General features: G+C 41.9%; 1 protein-coding gene across 3 annotated transcripts in view; it reads left to right on the forward strand.

Annotated features, from left to right (window-relative positions):
* Window positions 1-567: 567 nt before the first annotated feature.
* The window catches only part of ARHGDIG (Rho GDP dissociation inhibitor gamma), a 110,873-nt gene continuing 90,872 nt past the window's right edge, over window positions 568-20,568 (forward strand). The window contains exon 1 of one of the 3 annotated variants that reach the window (XM_033964047.1): window positions 568-586. In XM_033964047.1, coding sequence (XP_033819938.1) covers window positions 583-586 — 4 coding nt within the window. In that variant the 5' untranslated portion in view covers window positions 568-582. Of the gene's footprint in view, window positions 587-820; window positions 1,204-1,777; window positions 2,062-20,568 lie in introns of those variants that run through there. The other 2 variants (XM_033964048.1, XM_033964049.1) reach the window with 2 other exon arrangements.

Here is a 20,568-nt window from a genome sequence, read left to right on the forward strand (position 1 = left end):
TACCAGATATCTGGATTTACCTGGACATGTCCTTTTTAGATGACTGTTCTGATGTCTGCACAGGTTTTCAAAACCATTGAGCTGTGTCGTGTCTGGAGAATATCTGCGCATGCATTTGACATCATCACATCACATCCACACATTTGCAGATGCCCTCCACACGTGGCCCCGAAGAGACAAGGTTTGTGTGGGGCCAGGGGTAGGGGTGGGACTGAGGCAGAACTGAGTAGGTCCAGGGGTGGAATGAGGCAGGGCCACACATCCTCTTTCTTTTTTTAATACAAAATCTGGTAAACTTACCAAATCCACCCCTAGGCGGCCCACACAATAGCTGGCTATAGCTTTAGCAGTTAGTGCTGATATTCAGTGGCTCTAACCATGGCAATAGGAAGCCTATGACAGAGGTGGTGGGCGCTGGTAAAGATGTGCAGCATGGTAGTGGAGAGCCTCTGCATCACAGCACTGTACTTTCTATTGCTGACACCAGAGGGAAGAAGCCAGGAGTCACAACAGCAGGTTTGAGGGAATGGGCTAATGCCCGGGTGGAAAGAGCAGATGCATTGCTGGATCACATGAAAGGAGATGGGTGAGGCAATACAAAACTACTCTACCACACCTCTGCCCCTATTACCCTAAAATTGGCGGCAAATAGACAGTTGCCAAACAATAAGTCAGAGCCAAAACTTTTGGAAACCAGAGACAATCGCTCCAAATCAGAGACATTTGGGAACCCTAAAGGGGTTGTTACTGAGTAGGCCACAGACAGCAGAGTCCTGTGAACGCACGCCCCCGCCCTCCATACACGTTTCCATGAGAAAGATTTGGGTGTAATAGGGAGAACCGAATACATGCATGCAGCTCAGCCCTGTCTTTCGCTCTGTCAGTGCAGGAGGCTGCACTTCTCACACCCAGCCTCTTATGGTATAAGTCAGGCTCAGGCATTTTTGAACGAACCAATGAGCTGGGGGCCAACTTTTGTCCGCAGGCAGCAGAAACCTGAGTTTGAGGAAGTGGAGTTCCTGCTGTACAGAAAACAGAACTTCGCGCAGTTTACTTCCACGGTGCTGGGTGGGGGTTGCTTTGAGTTGAAAGCAGTTTCTGTTTCAGTGAACGAGATCCATTTGTGCCCTGCGCACGGCCAGACGTTAGCACCCTATCTGAGGAAGTGCTAAAAACGGTGCAGGCTCTCCGGGCCGGAGAAAGGTAGGACCAAGCCCTTTCCTTTGTTTCTAGTTACTTTTCCTCCCTTCTTCGTTCCTGCTGCTGAGCAGTAGGGAGGCTCTACTTAGGACAGTGAGAAAAGCAAAGCGAGAATTAAAGAAAAGCAACGTAGTTTCGGTCTGCTGAGAAGTTGATTCTTGCTTGTGTGACATGTAATGAACGCGGCATGTAAAGAGCACAACTGGCTTTCCCTGATGAACCATTCTGGTGCAACATGTAAAAATCAACGGGTCCCTAACATTCAGTGGCACCTAGGAGTGACCTGAATGAGTGCCCCAGGTCCATCCACATTATGCCGCTGATTATTATCACTGACTACCCTGGTGATATCTGAGTAGTGCTGGCAGTGGCTAGCCGGCAGAAACAGCGCTGTAAACAGGCTGCCTGCGGTGGACCCCGCCAAGGCCTTTGCTACGCTTCCTGTGAGGTCACTTCCTGATGGGGCCTCACCGCAGGCGGCCTGTTTACAGCGTTGCTTCTGCCGGCCAACCATTGCCACCTTGAGAGGGGAGGCATGGAATGTCGGAGCCGGTACTGAAAGGGAGACAGAATTGTGTTGGAGAGGTGTTAGCAGGAGAGAGGGAACATGCTCATGTTGTGGTAGGAATGCAGGAGAAAAGCTGGACATGGGGAAGGAGGGAGGCATAGAGAAGGGAAGCTGGGGCATGGAAGGAGCACAGAGACAGGGTACACAAAAATATTTTAAATATCATGGATGGAGAAGGGACGCAGGAGAAAGATGGATGGTGAACATAGAGAGAAGAAATGTCAAAAAGATCACAGATCCTGGAAAGAAGAAAAAATAGACACTTGAACCAAACCAATGCTGAGACAACAAAGGTAGAAAAATGTGTGTGTGTGGGGGGGTCTCTAAATTTATTAATTTTAATGTGTCACTTTTAGGAAATGTGCATCTTTGTTATCTTGCATTTCATTTATCTTTCTATCACTATGGCAGGTTTTCTAAATAGGTCTCGAATGTGTTTTGCTTCTGTTTAAGTATGTTTACTGGATCTCTGAAGGAGTTTCCCTTCTCCCCACCCACTCTGCCTGTTGGTCCCCAGTACCTTGCCTGAAATGGTTTTATAGGGGGCCTGTTTTAATTTTTCGTCCTCAGGTTCACTCTATCCTATATATGCCATTGCGCAGAGCAGCCTCCCCTTCCATCAGCAGCAGGAAACATGTTAATACAATACCATCTACTTCTGCCATAGAACCAGTCTCATGATAACAGTTGTAAAATTTCAGAGCTTTTGCCGCAAGACTGGTCCTGGAGCTGCAGGAGATGACATTTTATTAAGATATCGCCTGCTGCCACAGTCCCACCCCTACCCCTGGCCCCACACAAACCTTGTCTCTTCGGGGCCACCTTATCTGGCTTTAACTATAGAAGAAACAATGGGAATTCATGCTTCCCCACTATGACTTACTCTCTGCAAGCTCGAACCATGTGGTGCTGGAAGTTCGGGTTGGTCTTATGGTTTCAAGATTTGTGAGACTTAAAACTGCAAGATCAACCCAAACCTCTGGCACTGCACAGTAGAGAATGACACGGTGACAAAATTCATCACCGTTCCTGTCCCCGCGGATAACCGCGGGAAACCATCTTCATGTCATTCTTTAAGGAGAGAGGGAAGAATCAGAGTATAATTGGGCACAACCACTGACCCGTAAGCTTTGCTTTGAAGAATGCTGGTGTAGAAGGACCGAGGTTGAAATAGACACTAAAAAATGACATGGGATTATTTCCCGCGGTTATCCGCGGGGACGGAAACGGTGATTAATTTTGTCACCGTGCCATTCTTTACTGCACAGCTAATGCTTACAAAGAACCAAGTTGTGGCAGGGAAGCAAGAATCCCAATGTAAACACCAAAAGATTCACCAAGCTCCAAAGAATCGGGTAAAAAGCATTTGGTGGGCTGTAGGTTGGACAAGCCTGATTTAGACAAATGTGACTGAATATCTAGAGATTTTTAATCAAACCAGTGAAAATATTGACTTCCAGTGTAGTAAAACAAGATAATGACTTTTTTCTTCAAGTATGTCAGGAAAAGAGGATGTGTGATGGTGGGGCTGCAAAACTTGAAGTGCAAAGGAACAATGTAAGGGTAATACTTGTGTTTAATGCTCATAAAGAGGGGACTAGAGAAGCTGTCAGAGCTCATTGCTGAATGAAGCACAAGAGCTTCAAGGGAAGAAAGGATGTCTTCCTCTGTACTTGATACTGCTCAATACGCTGTCCTCAAAGGCCTCCCAAAACTGAACAGTTTTTTTTTCTCATTTCCCACCCCCTATCGCAAATGCATGTTCTTTTCCTTCCTCTGGCATCATCTTTAGGCTCTCCAGGACCCTGGATGCCCTTATTAAAGAGCAGAACTTAATGCCATGTCTGCTTCTTCTGTTGGCTGGCTTCAAACTAAGTTCTGATAGGCTGATGCTCAGAACCTAACACTGGTCCTAGAGACGATTAGCACCAGTTTGTGTGCTCAAGATGTTCAGAGAACAGCATGGAAACTGAAGATCAGCACAAATAGCATGAAGATGCTATGCAAATGAGGCCTGAGCAATAGCTCAGAAACGGCGCATAGCTCAGACCTTGCCTTTACCACTGAAAACTAATGCCAGCTCAGAGCTGGCGTTAGGATTTCTGAACTTGGATTTCTGTATGGCTTGACTTGTGTTGCTTCAGTGGCTTGGGTCACGTCTTGTGCTAGCAGCAGCAGGTAGAAGGTAGGCTACCAGCAGAGAGACAGCAAATCCCCTTTCCTCTCGCCTACATAAAAATCAAATCCTGCCCAATGGTTCTTCTCCACTATTTCATTTGCTCAGTTATTTGCGGTGGTAACAGCGTGTTTTTCTGGAAAGCATGCCTTCCAGCAGAAGACTGGCCCACCTCCCTTCTGGGCATTTGCACAGAGCTGTGCAATAAAACGCACATTCTCCCGGCATGGGCAGAAAAGTAACTTTCTAAAACTCAACAGCATGCAGACAATGTGCATGTTAGAGTTGAGTATTAGGAAGTTATTTTTCTACACTGTTCCTGAGATGTTTTCTGGCACTGTTCTCTACAGCGCTTGGAGTTTTGAGCATCAGCCGGTGAATATACAGGCCCCGTATGTCTGCCATAGTATGAAGCCCCGTGTGCTCAAACCTCAGCATGCAGCCAGGCAGCCAAGGAGGCTTATGTAGCCTCCTGCCAGTCGAAAGGAGGGAAGGAAGAGAGAATCTCACTGGGATTGGATGGCAAATCTGGAACTGGTTCAGGAAACCTGGGTCAAAATTTGGAGGTGGTCCCTCATAATGTTGGACTTAGGAGAAGCTAAGGGGCTTAAAGCAGCAAGTTTATCACACAAGTAACCCAGGGTGTTTCGCACAGATTTGTCCACCTGCAGAGCCACTGAAAAATTATATAAGATCTAAGAAGTTCGTCTGGGGTGCTGTAGTACCTGCAACTAAGCAGATAAAGTGCATTGCCCTGGTAAAGGGACTTGGAAGTGTCATGATGGTCCCCAGTAACAACTAGCAGCGGCTCGCATGCAGTTGAAATGGTAGTGAACACTTCATATGTTTTAAAACAATAAGGTTGCGCATAGAAATCTAAAATAAAAGAATATTTATTGAAGAATATGCTATAGTATAAAAATATAGGGACTTAGGAGGAATACCTATTGTACTATGGAAAATATTGCTCTTGTTTTGCAGAAGAGTTAATGTAGTACTGTACTAGCAAAAATGAAAGTGGACATAGTCATGGGATCAAATGGCATCCTAGCTTAGTAAAGAAGCAGAGAGGTTTTGGTCAGTGTGTTTTCATAGTGTGTATTCCAATATACTACAAAACATAAAGCTGGAAAAAAAAAAACCTCTCAACATCCAGGAAGAAATTTACTGGTAGTTGAAACCAGGAATGCTACACTGATTCTGGTTCAATAAAAGTATAATGAATCTATCTGTTGATTGTGTGATGGAAGGACTGAATGGATAAATTAATTGATAAAAAGAATATGCAATTTCCAGGGGAGGAGGGTGAAGAAAAGCAGTGGAGAGTTTCTTTCTGAATCCAAGACGAAAATTTTTGTTAGAACGCAATAGATTATCCAAAGGAAATAGGGTCTCTAGAAGTGACCAATACGGCCAAAGATTATATACCTTGGGCAATGGCATAAGGTCAGGGAGGTCTGAAGGAAGCTGATGGAATGGGTCACGTGCAACATTCATCCTACAGTATAAGAGTAATGGTTACATGAACCTTGAAGGAAGCTGCAACTTGCTTTACCTTACAGCTGTCAGCACAGTAAGGCATACACAAGCTCTGAGGGCAGAACAGTCTGTTCTACTTATTGTACAGTCAGTCATTCTTTGGAATTAATGGCTTCAGAGAACCAAAGAAGGGCATCAATTGTCCTCTATAAAAGTGGAAATAGACAAAGAGGTTAGAATTTACAGATCTGTTACCCTGGGAAAAATAATGGAGTTTCTACGAGAGGACAGTAGCAAATCTTGAACGGAGAGGGTTGTAGAATCAAAGGTAGTGCATTGTTTTACCAGACAAAAATTATGACAAAGAGAAGTGATCAATTGCTTTGATTTGATGAACCAATAATTAGATCAGGGACAAGCACTGAATATGGTTCACTTGGACTTCTGGCAGTGTCCCACATGTGAGGTTCATAAATACCGTAAATGGAGTAGCCTAAGGCAGTACTTCTCAACTCAGTTCATGGAGTGAACAACCAGTCAGGTTTTCAGGATATCCACAATAAATATGCATGAAATAGATTTGCTTACCTAAGATGCAGTGCATGCAAATCTGTCTTTTGCATATTCATTGTGGATATCCCAAAGCCCCAGCTGGCTGGATTTGCCACAAGGGCTGGATAAGGGTAGACCCAGAGGTAACTGAGTGGATCAGAAACTGATTGAGTGATAAACAATCAAGAGTACTGTAAACAAGTCTACCCACTAACCCAGGGGTGTCCATCCTTTTGGCTTCCCCGGGCCGCATTGGCTGAAAAAAATGTTTCTGGGGCCACACAAATGCGCAAACGCTGCAGCATGACAGAGGATGGAGTCGGCAAGACGGTAAACACCCAGGGACAGCAGAGGAAAACACAGCATCGCTTTCAATCGGGGCTGCACAAAATACTTCACGGGGCTGCAGGTTGGACACCCCTGCACTAACCTGTTCAGGGGCTTCTAACCACTTTAACTGCCTGGTTAAAGTGGTTTGAAAGGATTTTAACACCAGGGTCCCCAGAAAGAACCTGCTCCCTTAAAGGTAAGTGTGAAGGCACTGTGTGAAGCAGGGGTCTCAAAGTCCCTCCTTGAGGACCACAATCCAGTCGAGTTTTCAGGATTTCCCCAATGAATATGCATGAGATCTATGTGCATGCACTGCTTTCAATGCATATTCATTGGGGAAATCATGAAAATCTGACTGGATTGCGGCCCTCAAGGAGGGACTTTGAGATCCCTGGTGTGAAGGGTAGAGAGGATTAGAAACAAATAATGTTCTGTGGGGCCCTGGTTTGTGAATCACCTGCAACTGGTGTGCCCCCCCCCCCCCCCCCCATGGTAATCTTTATTTGATATACCACCTTTCCTCCATAGATATCAAGGTGTTTTATTAAAACTTGTTATACCGTTTGTTCTTATAACAGGTCCAAGCAGTTTACAAATATCTAATATATAGAAAAGAACTCCATTTTAAAATAGGACAGACCTATACAAACAAAAGATATACTGTATACACATTCATTCCCTGAACTTCCTGTATAAATTCCATATCACAGGATTTCCACTAATATATATGAATTAGTTCTGACAAAACTGAATCTTGCCCAAATGCTTCACGGAAATAAAAAGTTTTCAGCATAGTTTTAAATGCTTAAATAGTTTTATTTACTTCTTCATTTCAAGTTTTATTTACTTCTAACCTCAATTCCCTTGCGGGGTAACAAAATAAAACACTTTATTTCTCGTTGATTCCCATCTGGTCCTATTAACTGAAGGAAGAACCAACCTGTTGTCTTGAATTGATCTCAAAATTCTAGTCGGCGTATAAGGTATTGTTAAAGAATGTAAATAACTGGGTTGTTGAAGGAAAAGCGCTGTTATTACATAACACAATAACAAATTTCTAGACCGCATAACCCTTAGTTCAATGCAGTTAACAAAAGATTATGCTATGGAAAAATACAAGAATGATGCGATATACAGAAATTTAGTTAACCAAGAATTTAGAAAAAAGAAAAGTCTTCAAAAGTGTTCTATAATGTTGAACAGTAAGCAGGTACTCGTAAGTACTGTAATTTCCCTATCTGTCCCAGTGGGCTCACAAGCTGTGTAGTTTCATTTTTGGCAAAAGGCAACTGCTGACGGCACACTGCTGTAGAGGCTTTGTCCTGTTTCAATTCACTTTATTGGCTTATTTTCTGTTTTGGATGATTCTTTCTGATTTTTACCTGGCTCATTACATCATTGATTGACCCCTGACACAGGCGATTGCACCGAAACATGGCCTGTGTCGGGTTCATTTATAAATTAAAGGCTGACTGCCTGGAATTTGAAGGCCCTTTGTGCTTTTTGCTTTGGCTCGCGAAAAATAATGGGGCAGTGAGCAGCAGCACATTCAGCCTTTGATGCCAGCACTCGAAGCATGTTCAGTTCTCATGTGCCTTAAAATTTGAGCAGGCTTACATTATATTACATTACATTGTACTTATTGACCGCGTTACCAAAAGTTCGCGGTTTGCAAAAGATTATCAATAATGAACATAATGTGTAAGTAAAGTAAGTTAAGTATTTAGAGAAAAGATAAGTTTTCAGCTGTTTTCTGAATTGCTTATAGGCAATGAGAACTGAGCATGTTTGTGGTGCCAGCATCAGTGGCTGAAAGTGCTGCTGCTGACTGCCATACTTTTACATTGTTGAGACAGGTTTTTTCAGCTGGCAGGGTTCGTGGATCCCTACAAGCTAAAGTATTTTTATTTTACATTGTGGTATGTGTGGAGGAGGGGCAGTGCAGGGAGGAGAGACAGAGATACCATTGCTCTCTCTCCCCCCCCCCCCCCCAAATTCACTTGCCATGCCAGGATGAAGTGGCCAAAAAAGTCTGAGCAGCAGTCAAGTGCTTGGCAGCAAAAACTGCACAGATGTATAGAGTTCATGACTTAGGATACAGAAATCCACAGGAGTAGAGCATGCTGGAAGATGAGATACTGATGGTCACCAAACCAGATATCTTGAGGTGGGATCATGTATAAGAAGCAGAGGTTGAGAGAAGAAAGATGCAAATAAATGCATGAAAGCTAACATTTTTCAGTGGATACAAAGCTCGAGAACAAAAAAAAACCCATGATGGAGAAGTTCAGAGAATAACCTCAGGAAAATAACATTAGAAATATTTCTTCACAGAAAATATAGATGCATAAGACAAGACTTGGTGGATAACATAAAGACAAAAGTTATATCAGAATTAAAGAAAGTATATAAGTACAAAAGATCCCTAGTTACAATGAAGTGAAGGGAAGCTGGAAATCAGTTGAGGTCTAAGGCACTAAGAGGAAGTAAATTATGCAAATGATAAATAAAGGCCATAAAGCACATTACATCTTATCCTAAATTCTACCATGTATCCACATAATAGACACATCACAGGGAGCGGCAGTGCAAGCATCCTCTTCACACATTACTCCATTACAAAACAGGCACAGCACAGGTAATACTTCCCACTTTCCGTTCTCATTGCTTGTCCTTCCAGTCAGCTGGGGCAGAGGCAGGGGCAAAGCAATCATTACTGGGGGCCTGGTGCAAGCTTTTATTTTGGGTATCGAATTTATCACCCCCCACACACTCCGTGCACATTCATACCCTCGGTTGGTGTGCTTATCTTTATTCATTCAATTTTTAGGGTTCCCTCCCTACCACCCAGTGCTTTTACTCCATATTCACTCCCTACTAAGTGCTGTCCTCTCTTCCTCCCAAATACGCTTATCGTATGCTCTTGCCACCTGCTTCTGTGTGGTACAGTGGTTAAAGCCACAACCTCAGCACCCTGGGGTTGTGGGTTCAAACCCACGCTGCTCCTTGTGACCCTGGGCAAGGCACTTAATCCCCCATTGCCCCAGGTACATTAGATAAACTGTGAGCCCACCAGGACAGAAAGGGAAAAATGCTTGAGTGCCTGAATAAACTCATGTAAACCGTTCTGAGCTCTCCTGCGAGAAAATTGAATAAATAAATACCATTCTGCCTCCTTGTCATGTTGTCTCCTCCTGTCTACAGAAGTACTCCCTCAAAATGCTCTCGTTACTCTCCCCTTGCCTTCACATCCTTTAGTTGAAAGTGGGGAAAAAGTCTGGATAAGCATGATAAGGCTCTTCCTTGCACCTCCCAAAACTTTGTTCTTGTGAGCAAAGGGGGTAGTTGGCTGGAGATGAGGAAGCAACTATTCAGCTGCTCTTTCTTTCTCCCTCCCATAGCTGACCCAAGCTAGAGGAGACTGTAGGGGAGGGATCTTGATTACACTGTTTTTTTTATTTATTTTCTGCCTTTTTGAAGGAATTCACTTTTTCTGCCTGTTCCTGTCTCCTATTGAGGTCTCCACATTTGAAACTTGATGCTTAGATCCTCTTCATTGTAAGGCCGCTGTATGTCTGCCCCCTCCTGCATTGGGGGATGACAGCATTATCACTTTTCTTTCCCAGTGGCTTTGCCACCGCTTAACTGTTCTAGGAACAATTGCCAGCTTTTGCCTGAATCATCAGCCCCAATTCTCCACACAGGTAACCCATCATTGGCAAGAGGGCTACTTCCCTTCCTGCCTGACCCCTCTTCCCACACTAGACATCGGGTACATTTTTGGAAATGGTGGATGGAGGGAGAAGGGGCCGCTGACTACAAAGACAAATTTCTTTATAATATTGGGGGAAAGTGGGGAGGCTGGGGCCACTGGTTCCATTGCAGAAAACAATCTGGGATGGTTAGGTTGGACTGAAGGGGTAGTGCCATTAGACCAGGGGTGCATGCAAATAGATCTCATGCATATTCATTGGAGAAATCCTGAAAACCCAACTGGATTGTGGCCCTCGAGGACCGGAGTTGCCTACCCCTGCATTAGACACTCGCTCCTCTCAACTAACTCTTATACACTGTCCTAGACCTGGTTAAAAAAAAAAAAAATTTCCCACACACAACACACGTGAAAAATGTTCTTTTTTTAATTGCACAGCTGCAGAATCCATAATGAACACATTAGCATACATTTCAGTTCTATAAGTGGTAATGGTTTTTACACGAGTTAACATTCACACTGAACCCCTTTCTGCATTGCTCATTCAGTATAGCTCACAATAAAACTACATTAAACCCACAGTTATGCTTTCTGTATTAGCCCCAGAGGGATTTCCACAGAAGCTCCTTGTCAGTAACAGAAGGTAAACAATGTAAATCTCCTTCAGAACTGGAAAGGGAGAGGAACTGCATTTAGAGTCATTCAGCCTAGAAAGGGACCACTGTTCAAAAAGAACTCCGCAAACATTGCTTCGTACAGTATCGTACATCTCAAGTAAAGCTCTCAAAGAACTGCCACATTATACAAAAATATAGCAAAGCATAATTAGAATCCGCAGATTTAAAACATTAAAATATACAACCTACATATTTTTCATTTCTTCACTACTAGTCCTTATAAAACTTCTAAAAAAGCTTCAACAAAAAGGGATTTTAGAAACGTCTTAAATTGTTGTACATCATTAATCAATCTCAGCTGTCCAATCAAATTATTTCACAACTGTGCCCCTACTACTGAAATTGCCTTTTTCCTAGTACAAGCATATTGTATTTGCTGTATTTCATCCACAGTAGAGAATGACACGAGAACAAATTTTTCCCTGTCCCCGTGGGAACTCATTTTCCCATCCCTGCAAGTTCTTTTCCTGTCCTTGCCCCATTCTTGCAAGCTCCATCTTCATCAGTACAAGCCTCAAACACTTTAAAATCAGGAATGGGACAGGGACAGCGATAGAACTTGCGGGGACGGGGAAATTGAGTTCCTGTGGGGACGGGGACAAATTTGTCCCCGTGTCTTTCATCCACAGACAATCACATTCATCTGAACTGTGTGTGCTCTGTAGAGTCAATTGCTCTGCATTTTTTTCATTTCCTTTTTGGCTGCCAGCTCTTGCAGCTAAGTCTAGTGTTGCAATGCTAACATATTTCTGTACTGAAAATGATCTGAATGCTTTATGTAAATGTCTTTTAATTATCTGTTTATATTCCTGCATATATTCTTTCTATGCTACTGTGTACAGTAAAGCTATTACTTATAGTAAAGTTGTTTGTTGTTGAAGTCAGGCTGTTCTCTGATAAATTCTGGAGTACAAAGGAGTTATTCACAGAGCTCAGGAAGCTGCTCTCTTTTGATACAAGTCACACACATTAACCGGCAAAGGTCCCAGAACCCTGATTTCAGGTATAGGAGAGCTAATTCCTACAAATCGAAGCTGCTCCTTTCTGAAAGTATGTCGGAGCCTGCCTTCTGCAGGGAACAAGCAGTCTTAAGGCAGAAAGGGGGCCCCAGGGTTACACTATTAAAGAGTGTTTGCTGCCCAGGCTTGCACAGAAATCTCATATGTAAGAGCCAGTAGAACAGCATTCCAAGAATTTTTGAAAACTGCCCGGCACTGACTTGGGTACACGCACACAGTTCTTATGTGTTTAACAGACACTGGAACACTTGCATTGATTCAGGTACACATATAACACTTGTGTATCTCAAATAATGGAATTCTGGTTCTCTGTAGCATATGGTAATGACTGTGTGGAGGAAAGCGGCAATGAAGAGCAAATCCAACATTTGAAATGAATCCTCTCTGAAAAATGGGGCAAACCAAATTGCAGCACTGTTTTGATATACTGTACTGCTGGTCATGCACTGCCTCTGTATACCGAGGCAGTGCATGACCTCGTGCAAATCTCCCACAATTCAGTGGCTGCAGTAGGATATACAAAAAATAGGTCTTTGCTGTAGAATTACAGGGATCAGAGGCCAGGCTAGATAGATAAAGTTTCAAGTTTATTATTTCTTTGATAAACTGTCCATCAAAATTTATCTAGACAGTTTACAGTCAATAAAAAATATTTAAAAATAGATGCATTTCTCTCCACTGATTTTTCTCATGCTTAATAAGTCCCTTCTTTTGTATATCTCTGATTTATACTGATAGATCTCCTTGTGCTGCCTGTAGTAGGAGGGAGGAGGAGAGCAGCAGTACATTGGTCTGCTTCCTCCTGTTCTGCCAGTGGGGTTCAGTTTGCACTTTCAACCACAGGGGCATGAGGATACTGCGTTATTTCAGACCAAGAGTCTAATCCTAATGTGCTGCCACTGTCCTTCAAATAGGCTCAATCAGCATTTGGGATAAAGGAGAAGGAGGAATCAAAGGGAAGAAAAAGATCTGAGTGGGGACTGCTGCAGAGAGAGGAGGTGGGTTGGTGAGTCAGGATATGGGGAGATGAAAGAGAACGGAGTGGTATGGAGAGGAGTTAACAAGATAAGATGAAACAGGGGTGGGTGGGAGAGGGAACTGCTTGAAGAATAATATATAGAGAGGCTGGCATAGTAAACACTTGGGTGCACATGAGAGCACTGATTTGAATAGTAAATGAGTGGATAGAGCCAGGGTTAAGGGTAGAAAAAGGAGGAGAAGGGGAATACAAGGAAGATCAGAACCAGAGCTATGGAAGGGATGCTTACCTGCCAGAATCTCTCTCCTCCCCTTGCCTCTACCAATCCCAGGCTCCCGTTCCCTCCCTATGTCCAGCTATTCTGATCCCGAGGGAGATGGTGGAGAGGAAAACGGTGACGGAGTTCAAAAAAGCGTGGGATGAACACAGAGGTTCTAGAATCAGAAAATGATAGTAAATATTGAAGAACTAAGGCTAGTACTGGGCAGACTTGCACGGTCTGTGTCCGTATATGGCCGTTTGGTTGAGGATGGGTTAGGGAAGGCTTAGATGGCTGGGATGGTTTAGATGGGCTGGAGTGAGCTTTGATGGAGACTTCAGTAGATGGAACCTATGCACAGCTTTGGATTCTTGCCCAGAAATAGCTAAGAAGAAGAAAAAAAAAATTGAATTGGGTTGGGCAGACTAGATGGACCATTCAGGTCTTTATCTGTCATCATCTACTATGTTTCTTCCCCATCCCCATGATGAGCCTTGGGTTATGGCTTTGATATACTGCTTTTCTGTGGTACCACCAATACAGTTTACATTTTTTTTAATTATATTGATGTACTTTCTCTGTCTTTAGTGGACTCACAATCGTAAGTTTTGCACTTGGGACAACGAAGGGTTAAGTGACTTGTCCAGGGCAAACTGAACCCAATTCTTGGGGTTCTCTGCCCACTGCACTAACCATTAGGCCACTATTCCACTCCATACATATTCCACCTTCCATCAAATTATTTTTATAGGAGGTAATTTTCAAAATTATGTGATCATCTGAAAAGTCTGTGAGCACTTTACCCCTTGACCTTTGCCCCATTTCTCAGAGGGAAAGTCTTCCTTTCTGAAAATTGACCGTGAAGAGGTCTAGTCAACTCAAATAACTTTCTATAGTTTTTGGTATGAAAGTAAATTAAACTGAGAGTTCTGCCACTGCAGGAGGGACAGCAGCCCTGATTCACATCATGACACATCAAACAAGTGGGTAACGTTTCCTGCAGCACAGAAATTCTACCAATGATTTCATCATAAATTTCTTTACCAGATTGCTTGGGGACAGTCATAAAGTTTAAGGCGCACCCTTAACATTTCTCTATCCACTGTATCAAGGGCTGTAAAAAGTCAACAAATACTTCAGAGAGATTCTGATGTTGTACAATAGCCTTTTCTTATAGCTGCATAATAGAACATATTACAGTATATACTCAAATATAAGCCGCGGTAACCTTTTCCTCCAAAAAAAGGAGGTAAAAAGGTTGACTTGAATATAAACTGGGGTGTGTGTTAATATTCAAATGCCCTTCCAGGCTCTGCACCCAGCCTCCCTCCCTCCCTGGCTCTACACCCTGTTCTCCCTTCCTGCCCTGTCAGACTCTGCACCCTGCCCTGTACCCCTTCCCTCCGGATATCTTATATGCTTCTACAGGGCCTGCCATAAGACCTGGTGGGCTGGGACAGGGGGATTCCTCCAGTCTCCTGTCCCAGCCGACTCTAAAATCTTTTACCTCCCTCCCCCATGTGCCTTTTAAAATGCCAGGATAGGAGGGAACCTTCGCGCCTCTATCCCAGCTGACTGACTTTTTTTTACCTCTCCCATGTACCTTAAAAATCCCTGGTGGTCCAGCAGTGAACCAGAGCATAAGCAATCTTCTCGCGCTCCTGCCCCACTGGAGAGCCGCTTGTGAATGGGTGCTGTGAGTTCTTGTGGGACTTGTGGCAGCCATTCACAAGCGGTTCTCCAGCGGGGCAGGAGCACGAGAAGACCACTTCTGCTCCAGTTCACCACCGGACCACCAGGGATTTTAAAGGTACGTTGGGGAGGTGGGAGATAGGTAAAAGAAATCATAGTCAGCTGGGACAGGAGGCGTGAAGGATCCCTCCTATCCCAGCATTTTAAAAGATCAGCTGGGACAGGTGACGGGAGGGTGCCCTCCTGTCCTGGATCATCGAGGATTTTAAAGATACGCGGTGGAGGTAAAAGAAGTCAGCCGGCTGGGACAGGAGGCAGAAGGTTTCCTCCTGTCCTGGCCCACCACTAGACCACTGGGGATTTTAAAGGGAGGTGGGAGGGAGGTAAAAGTTTTTAGAGTGGGCCAGGACAGGAGACCGGAGTGATTAGTTTTACAGTTATATCAAAAAAAATTACTGATTTGGTTATACTATTAAAAATACATGGATAAATAATTATGAAATTTATTGTGAGTTAAACTATTTTTAGTTTAACAGGTTAATCATTCATATTTGGACAACGTTTCTGCTGTACTTTATTGAAAGAAGAAAGATAATCATTATCTTAATAACAATTTAAACCAAAGCAATAACATTATGGCATATGTATTCTTGTATTTGCTTAAACATCCATGTTAGCTGATACAGTTAGTTTTATTAAAAATACATGGATAAATAATTATGAAATTTATTGTGAGTTAAACTATTTTTAGTTTAACAGGTTAATCATTCATATTTGGACAACGTTTCTGCTGTACTTTATTGAAAGAAGAAAGATAATCATTATCTTAATAACAATTTAAACCAAAGCAATAACATTATGGCATATGTATTCTTGTATTTGCTTAAACATCCATGTTAGCTGATACAGTTAGTTTAAGTTTTTTTAAAATATATTTTGTTTATTAGCCAGGTCCACACATGAAAAACTTAAAGTACTGTCTTCTGTAGCTCACTGATTTTCATCTTGTTTGTTCATAATCTGGAAAAGAAAAACAAGCTTTCCTGCTTTATTGGGTCCCAAACGATTTCTCAATTTGGAATGAATGAGTTCAAAGGAAGAAAATATTCTTTCAGTGCCAGCAGAAGAAGCTACAGCTGTTAAAAGTGAGATCATTACTTCAACAGTCTCTAAATCCAAGTGATAAAGTGACCTCCACCAGTTCACTAGTGTGGCTTCGTGTGAACATATATTTCTTGAATGGTTCCCCCTTAGCTCTGAATGTTGTTATGCACGGTCAAGTCACATTATTATGACCACCTGCTAACTGCCTCTGGCAGCATGAAAGGAAGCCAGACACCATGGGAGTGATTCAATGAGATGCTGGATTGTTGCTAGAGATATCGGGAGCCATGCAGTCTGCAGTGCATCAAACAGTTGCTGATGGGTGCATGGTAGTGGATACAGTCATCGAACATGTCAATCAAGGTGGTTCCAAATGTGCTCGATTGGGTTAAGATCTGGGGAATTCAGAGGCTAGGGAAGTAGCTGGAAGTCTTGGTCATGGGTGTCATCGTAGACAATATGATGAAACCTTCCACCCAATGTGCGGCGTTGGCCAAAAAAGCAAACAGGATACTAGGAATTATTAAAAAGGGGATAATTAACAAGACTAAGAATATTATAATGCCCCTGTATTGCTCCATGGTGCGACCTCACCTAGAGTATTGCATTCAATTTTGTCTCCTTATCTCAAGAAATATATAGTGGCACTAGAAAAGGTTCAAAGAAGAGCAACCAAGATGATAAAGGGATGGAATTCTCATATGAGGAAAGACTAAAAAGGTTAGGACTCTTCAGCTAGGAGTGTGTGGTGCAGTGGTTGGATCTACAGCCTCAGCACCCTGGGGTTGTGGGTTCAAACCCCGCACTGCTCCTTGTGACCCTGGGCAAGTCACTTAATCCTCCATAGCCCCAGGTACGTTAGATAGATTGTGAGCCCACCGGGACAGAGAGGGAAAATGCTTGAGTACCTGATTGTAAAAACCGCTTAGATAACCTTGATAGGCGGTATATAAAATCCTAATAAACTTGAAACTTGAAAAGAGACGGCTGAGGGGGAGATATGATTGAAGTCTACAAATCCTGAGTGGAGTAGAACGAGTACAAGTGGATCGATTTTTCACTCCATCAAAAATTACAAAGACTAGGGGACACTCAATGAAGTTACAGGGAACCCATGGTAGAGCTTATAACAGCTGTATAAATGTTAGTGCTGGTTGCACGCTGGTAGGTGGCTTATTTGGGTCCTCCTTGTTGTATTATGTTTCATGAGGTCTAATGAATTGTCTTTATTGCAGAACAGAAAAGACCTCTCTTGGTCGTGGAGTTTCCCATGCCCTCCTTGTGATTTCTCCTCTATTAGGGGTGATCAACTGCTTTGATATGAATTGAGGAGCTGGAGCACTGCCCACTGACACAAGGAGGTGGAGCTGAGAAGCTACAGGTGATTCCTTCTGCAAAACTTGCAGGTAAAGGAGAATAACCTGGTCCCTTCTCTATATACTGGAAAGAAGATTATGGAGGTAGGAACCTAATCTTTCCTTCAACAGCATCAGTAATAAACAGCTATTTTTCTGTATTTTGTTTAAATATTCAGAAATGAAGTTTCAGGATTCTCAGCATATCTTCAACATTTCTCTTAAGCCCAATGTTGAGGATTTTGGCCATAATGGTGCCATCTATTTTCCTTCAATTTTGTTCATAATCATCAGAATAGGCCAGTTCTTGATACTGCTCAAAACAGTCCACTACAGAGTTCCTTCTAACATCTTGTAGGAGAATTAACTTGGTTTCACCCATTCTTTTCAGAGCTGCTACTGCTGCAAAATGATTGTTACAGAAGAATTTAGCAATTTCAATGACATTGGTCTTTATTTCTGGGACACTGAAATCTTTGGCTAGGAGGTACAGCAAATGAGCACTGCAACCATATGTTGCTGGCTTGGTATTCTATTCATACTCTTCTAAATTTCTTCTCATCTTGGATACATTTGCAGCATTGTCTGTGACTAAACTGCGTACTAGACATTTGAATTTTTGTTCACATTTTTATAGCTTTTGTTGCTACATCCTGTAGCATTTTCTGAGGTATCAATTGTTCAAAAAAGACATTCCCTTCCTAAAAGGATCATTGTGCACATTATTCCACCCAAAAATTATTCTTGCCCCAAAATTTAAATATTGCTCTCATGCTAAATAAGTCTCATGCTACATAATTAAATACTAATCCTTATTTCACAATGAATAACTTTTATCGTAAATAGAGAATTATCTGCCACAGGAACTCGCAGCAGCCATTTTTGATAGTGACTCTTCATGGGTGAGGAACGTAGGAAGATTGCTTCTGCCCCAATTTACCACTAGACCACCAGGCTTTAGAAGTAAGGTGTGGAGAGGTCCAGGAAGTGTGGTGGTTTAGAGACTCACGAATAACTGAATTTGCAAATCCTAAACCTGTGATTATAGAGGGAGGAGAGTATATATAAGTGAAAAGCATTCCAATGACAATCTCATAGGAAGAGGATTAGGGGTGGTTAAGGTGAGAAACATGGAGAGTTGGGTGTTTCTGATATTTGTCAACGTTTACTGATTTCTGATCTGAAGAAGGTATTGCCTTCGAAAGCTAATCAAAAATGTATTGTTAGTCCAATAAAAATCCTTTTCTGTGTTTTCTTTTATTTCTATTTATTACCTTTTAAAATTAGACTACATAGTTAACCATAGCACTTTACTTGAATTTAAGAAATTACACTCTTTTCATCTTTAGAGGACCATGGGAAGGAAAACAGGTTCTAAAGCTCTGTAGCTAGGTAGATAAAGAAGGCTACTATCTTGCTATACATCTGTAAAGGTCAACAGATTCCAGAAGAACCCTGAGTCCATTTTACCAGGGCAACCACATAACCCACATTTTTCACTCATTCTAAACTAACTACAAGTTCACATTATCCTCATTTATGCTTGTAGCCCACTTAAACCTAAGCGGATATCAAAATACGTACACGTTTAGCATTAAATAATAAATACAATACAAAATCAAATAACAATAAAATACACAACTCTCACTATAAACCCCCTTAATAATTCAGAAAAATGCTTCTACAAAAATCATCCAATGATCATCCAAGATCAGTAAAATGACCAAAATGTATTCAGGTAATTAATTTGAATTCATTATTATTCAACTTACTGTAGATGGCAGTAAGTTCAAGTTAAAAAGGAAAGGAGAAGAACAAGGAAGATATCTTCATTAAAAATCTTAGGAATAGTATTAGATTCTGCCTTTGCCATGGAACAATAAATAAACAAGTTAATCAGGAAGGCTTTTTGGAAAACTCAAATAACTAAGGATGATGCAATCTTATTTTCACGAGGAACATTTCAGATTATTGGTTCAGAGGCTGAACCAAATTTCAGATTCTGAAAAACACTGCAACAAAATTAGGGACCATTTTTTTTTAGTAAGCTGTGTTAAGCTAATGCGGGATTTATCACTTGGTAAATAGGGGTGGGTGGGCTAGGAGGAGGGGGCTGTGAATATGGATCAGAGTGCAGGGAACTTTAAATATGGTCAGAATGTGAGGGAGAGCTTTAAATGTGAACCAGAATGCAGGGGAACTCTTAAATATGGATTGGGGGTGAGGGCAGGAATCGGGTGCTGTTAGGGGATTGCTTATGTGACTTATTTATTTATAACTGGTCCTGCACCATATTACACGCAGGAGCAGGTAATACGGGTTCTCCAACACTACCTGCAATTGCAGGTAACGCAATGCCATGTGGTGCGTTAAGCATCTGTCCTGTGTTGAATATGCCCCCTGCACTTATTGCAATGGCTTTGCAGTTACTGCACTTTGTGTTAAACATGTGACAACAGCAAAACCTATGCTGCACTTTAGTAAAAGGGCCCCTTAATCACTAAAGCAAAGACATATGATAGAGCTACCCCTGTCCTACAAATATTACACTGACTACTGGTAAAAGCATAAATTCTGTTTAAGCTTCGCTCTTTTGTCTTTGAGGGAAGAAAGTTATTAATGTGGACTGTAGTTAAGACATGTTATTTTACCATTAACACTAGTCACTAGGTCTTATTGCGTAAAATGGGGCTTGTACTAAACTAGCACAAGTTCCTGATAAAATAACGTCTTAATAGTAGCTCATATTGATAACTTTCCCCCTTAAGGGTTTCTGGCATTGTGATGTTATAATGCTCCATGCATATAGCAGTGATTTCGATTTCTAGAGACATTCCTTTTTTTTAATTTTAATTAAGGAGAGTGGGCCACCGTTAAGATGTGGTGGTGTGTTTGTTTGTTTTTTAACTACCGGTAGGTCTCATTGCATAAAATGAGACCTGTGCTAAAACAGCACAAGTTAGTGGTAAAATAATGTCTTAAACAGTGGCCTACAATGATAGCTACCTTATATGGTGGACCTGCATCAGAATATATGTGTAAGGTGCTTGATTTTTATTCACATAACGGAATGCTATGCTTACTGCGTAATTTGTCCATTTATTTTCCCTCTAGTAAGGAGGTTAGATATCAAAGAGCTTTCAAAGACTTAATTATTTAGCTGCAGCAGAATGGAATTGGCTCCCAATGGTACTGAGATCTTTGCCAAACTGTGGTATCTTTGAAAAGAGCTAAAAATCTATTTTTTATAGAATACTTAAGAATAGCTTGAGAAGTATATAGATAAATCATAATTTATGCTAGATAATGTTTTATCCCAGTTATGACTGGCTTCATATTTGTATAATCTGCTCTAAACTCAAAATAGGATATACAGGAATATAAGACTTGATAACATAACATCCAAAGCATAATTTAAGATTAAATTTTCCTCAGGAATGCTTGAGAGAATAACCAGGCTTTAAGT

Source organism: Geotrypetes seraphini, chromosome 11 (genome assembly GCF_902459505.1).
Source record: "Geotrypetes seraphini chromosome 11, aGeoSer1.1, whole genome shotgun sequence".
Taxonomy (NCBI): Eukaryota; Metazoa; Chordata; class Amphibia; order Gymnophiona; family Dermophiidae; genus Geotrypetes; species Geotrypetes seraphini.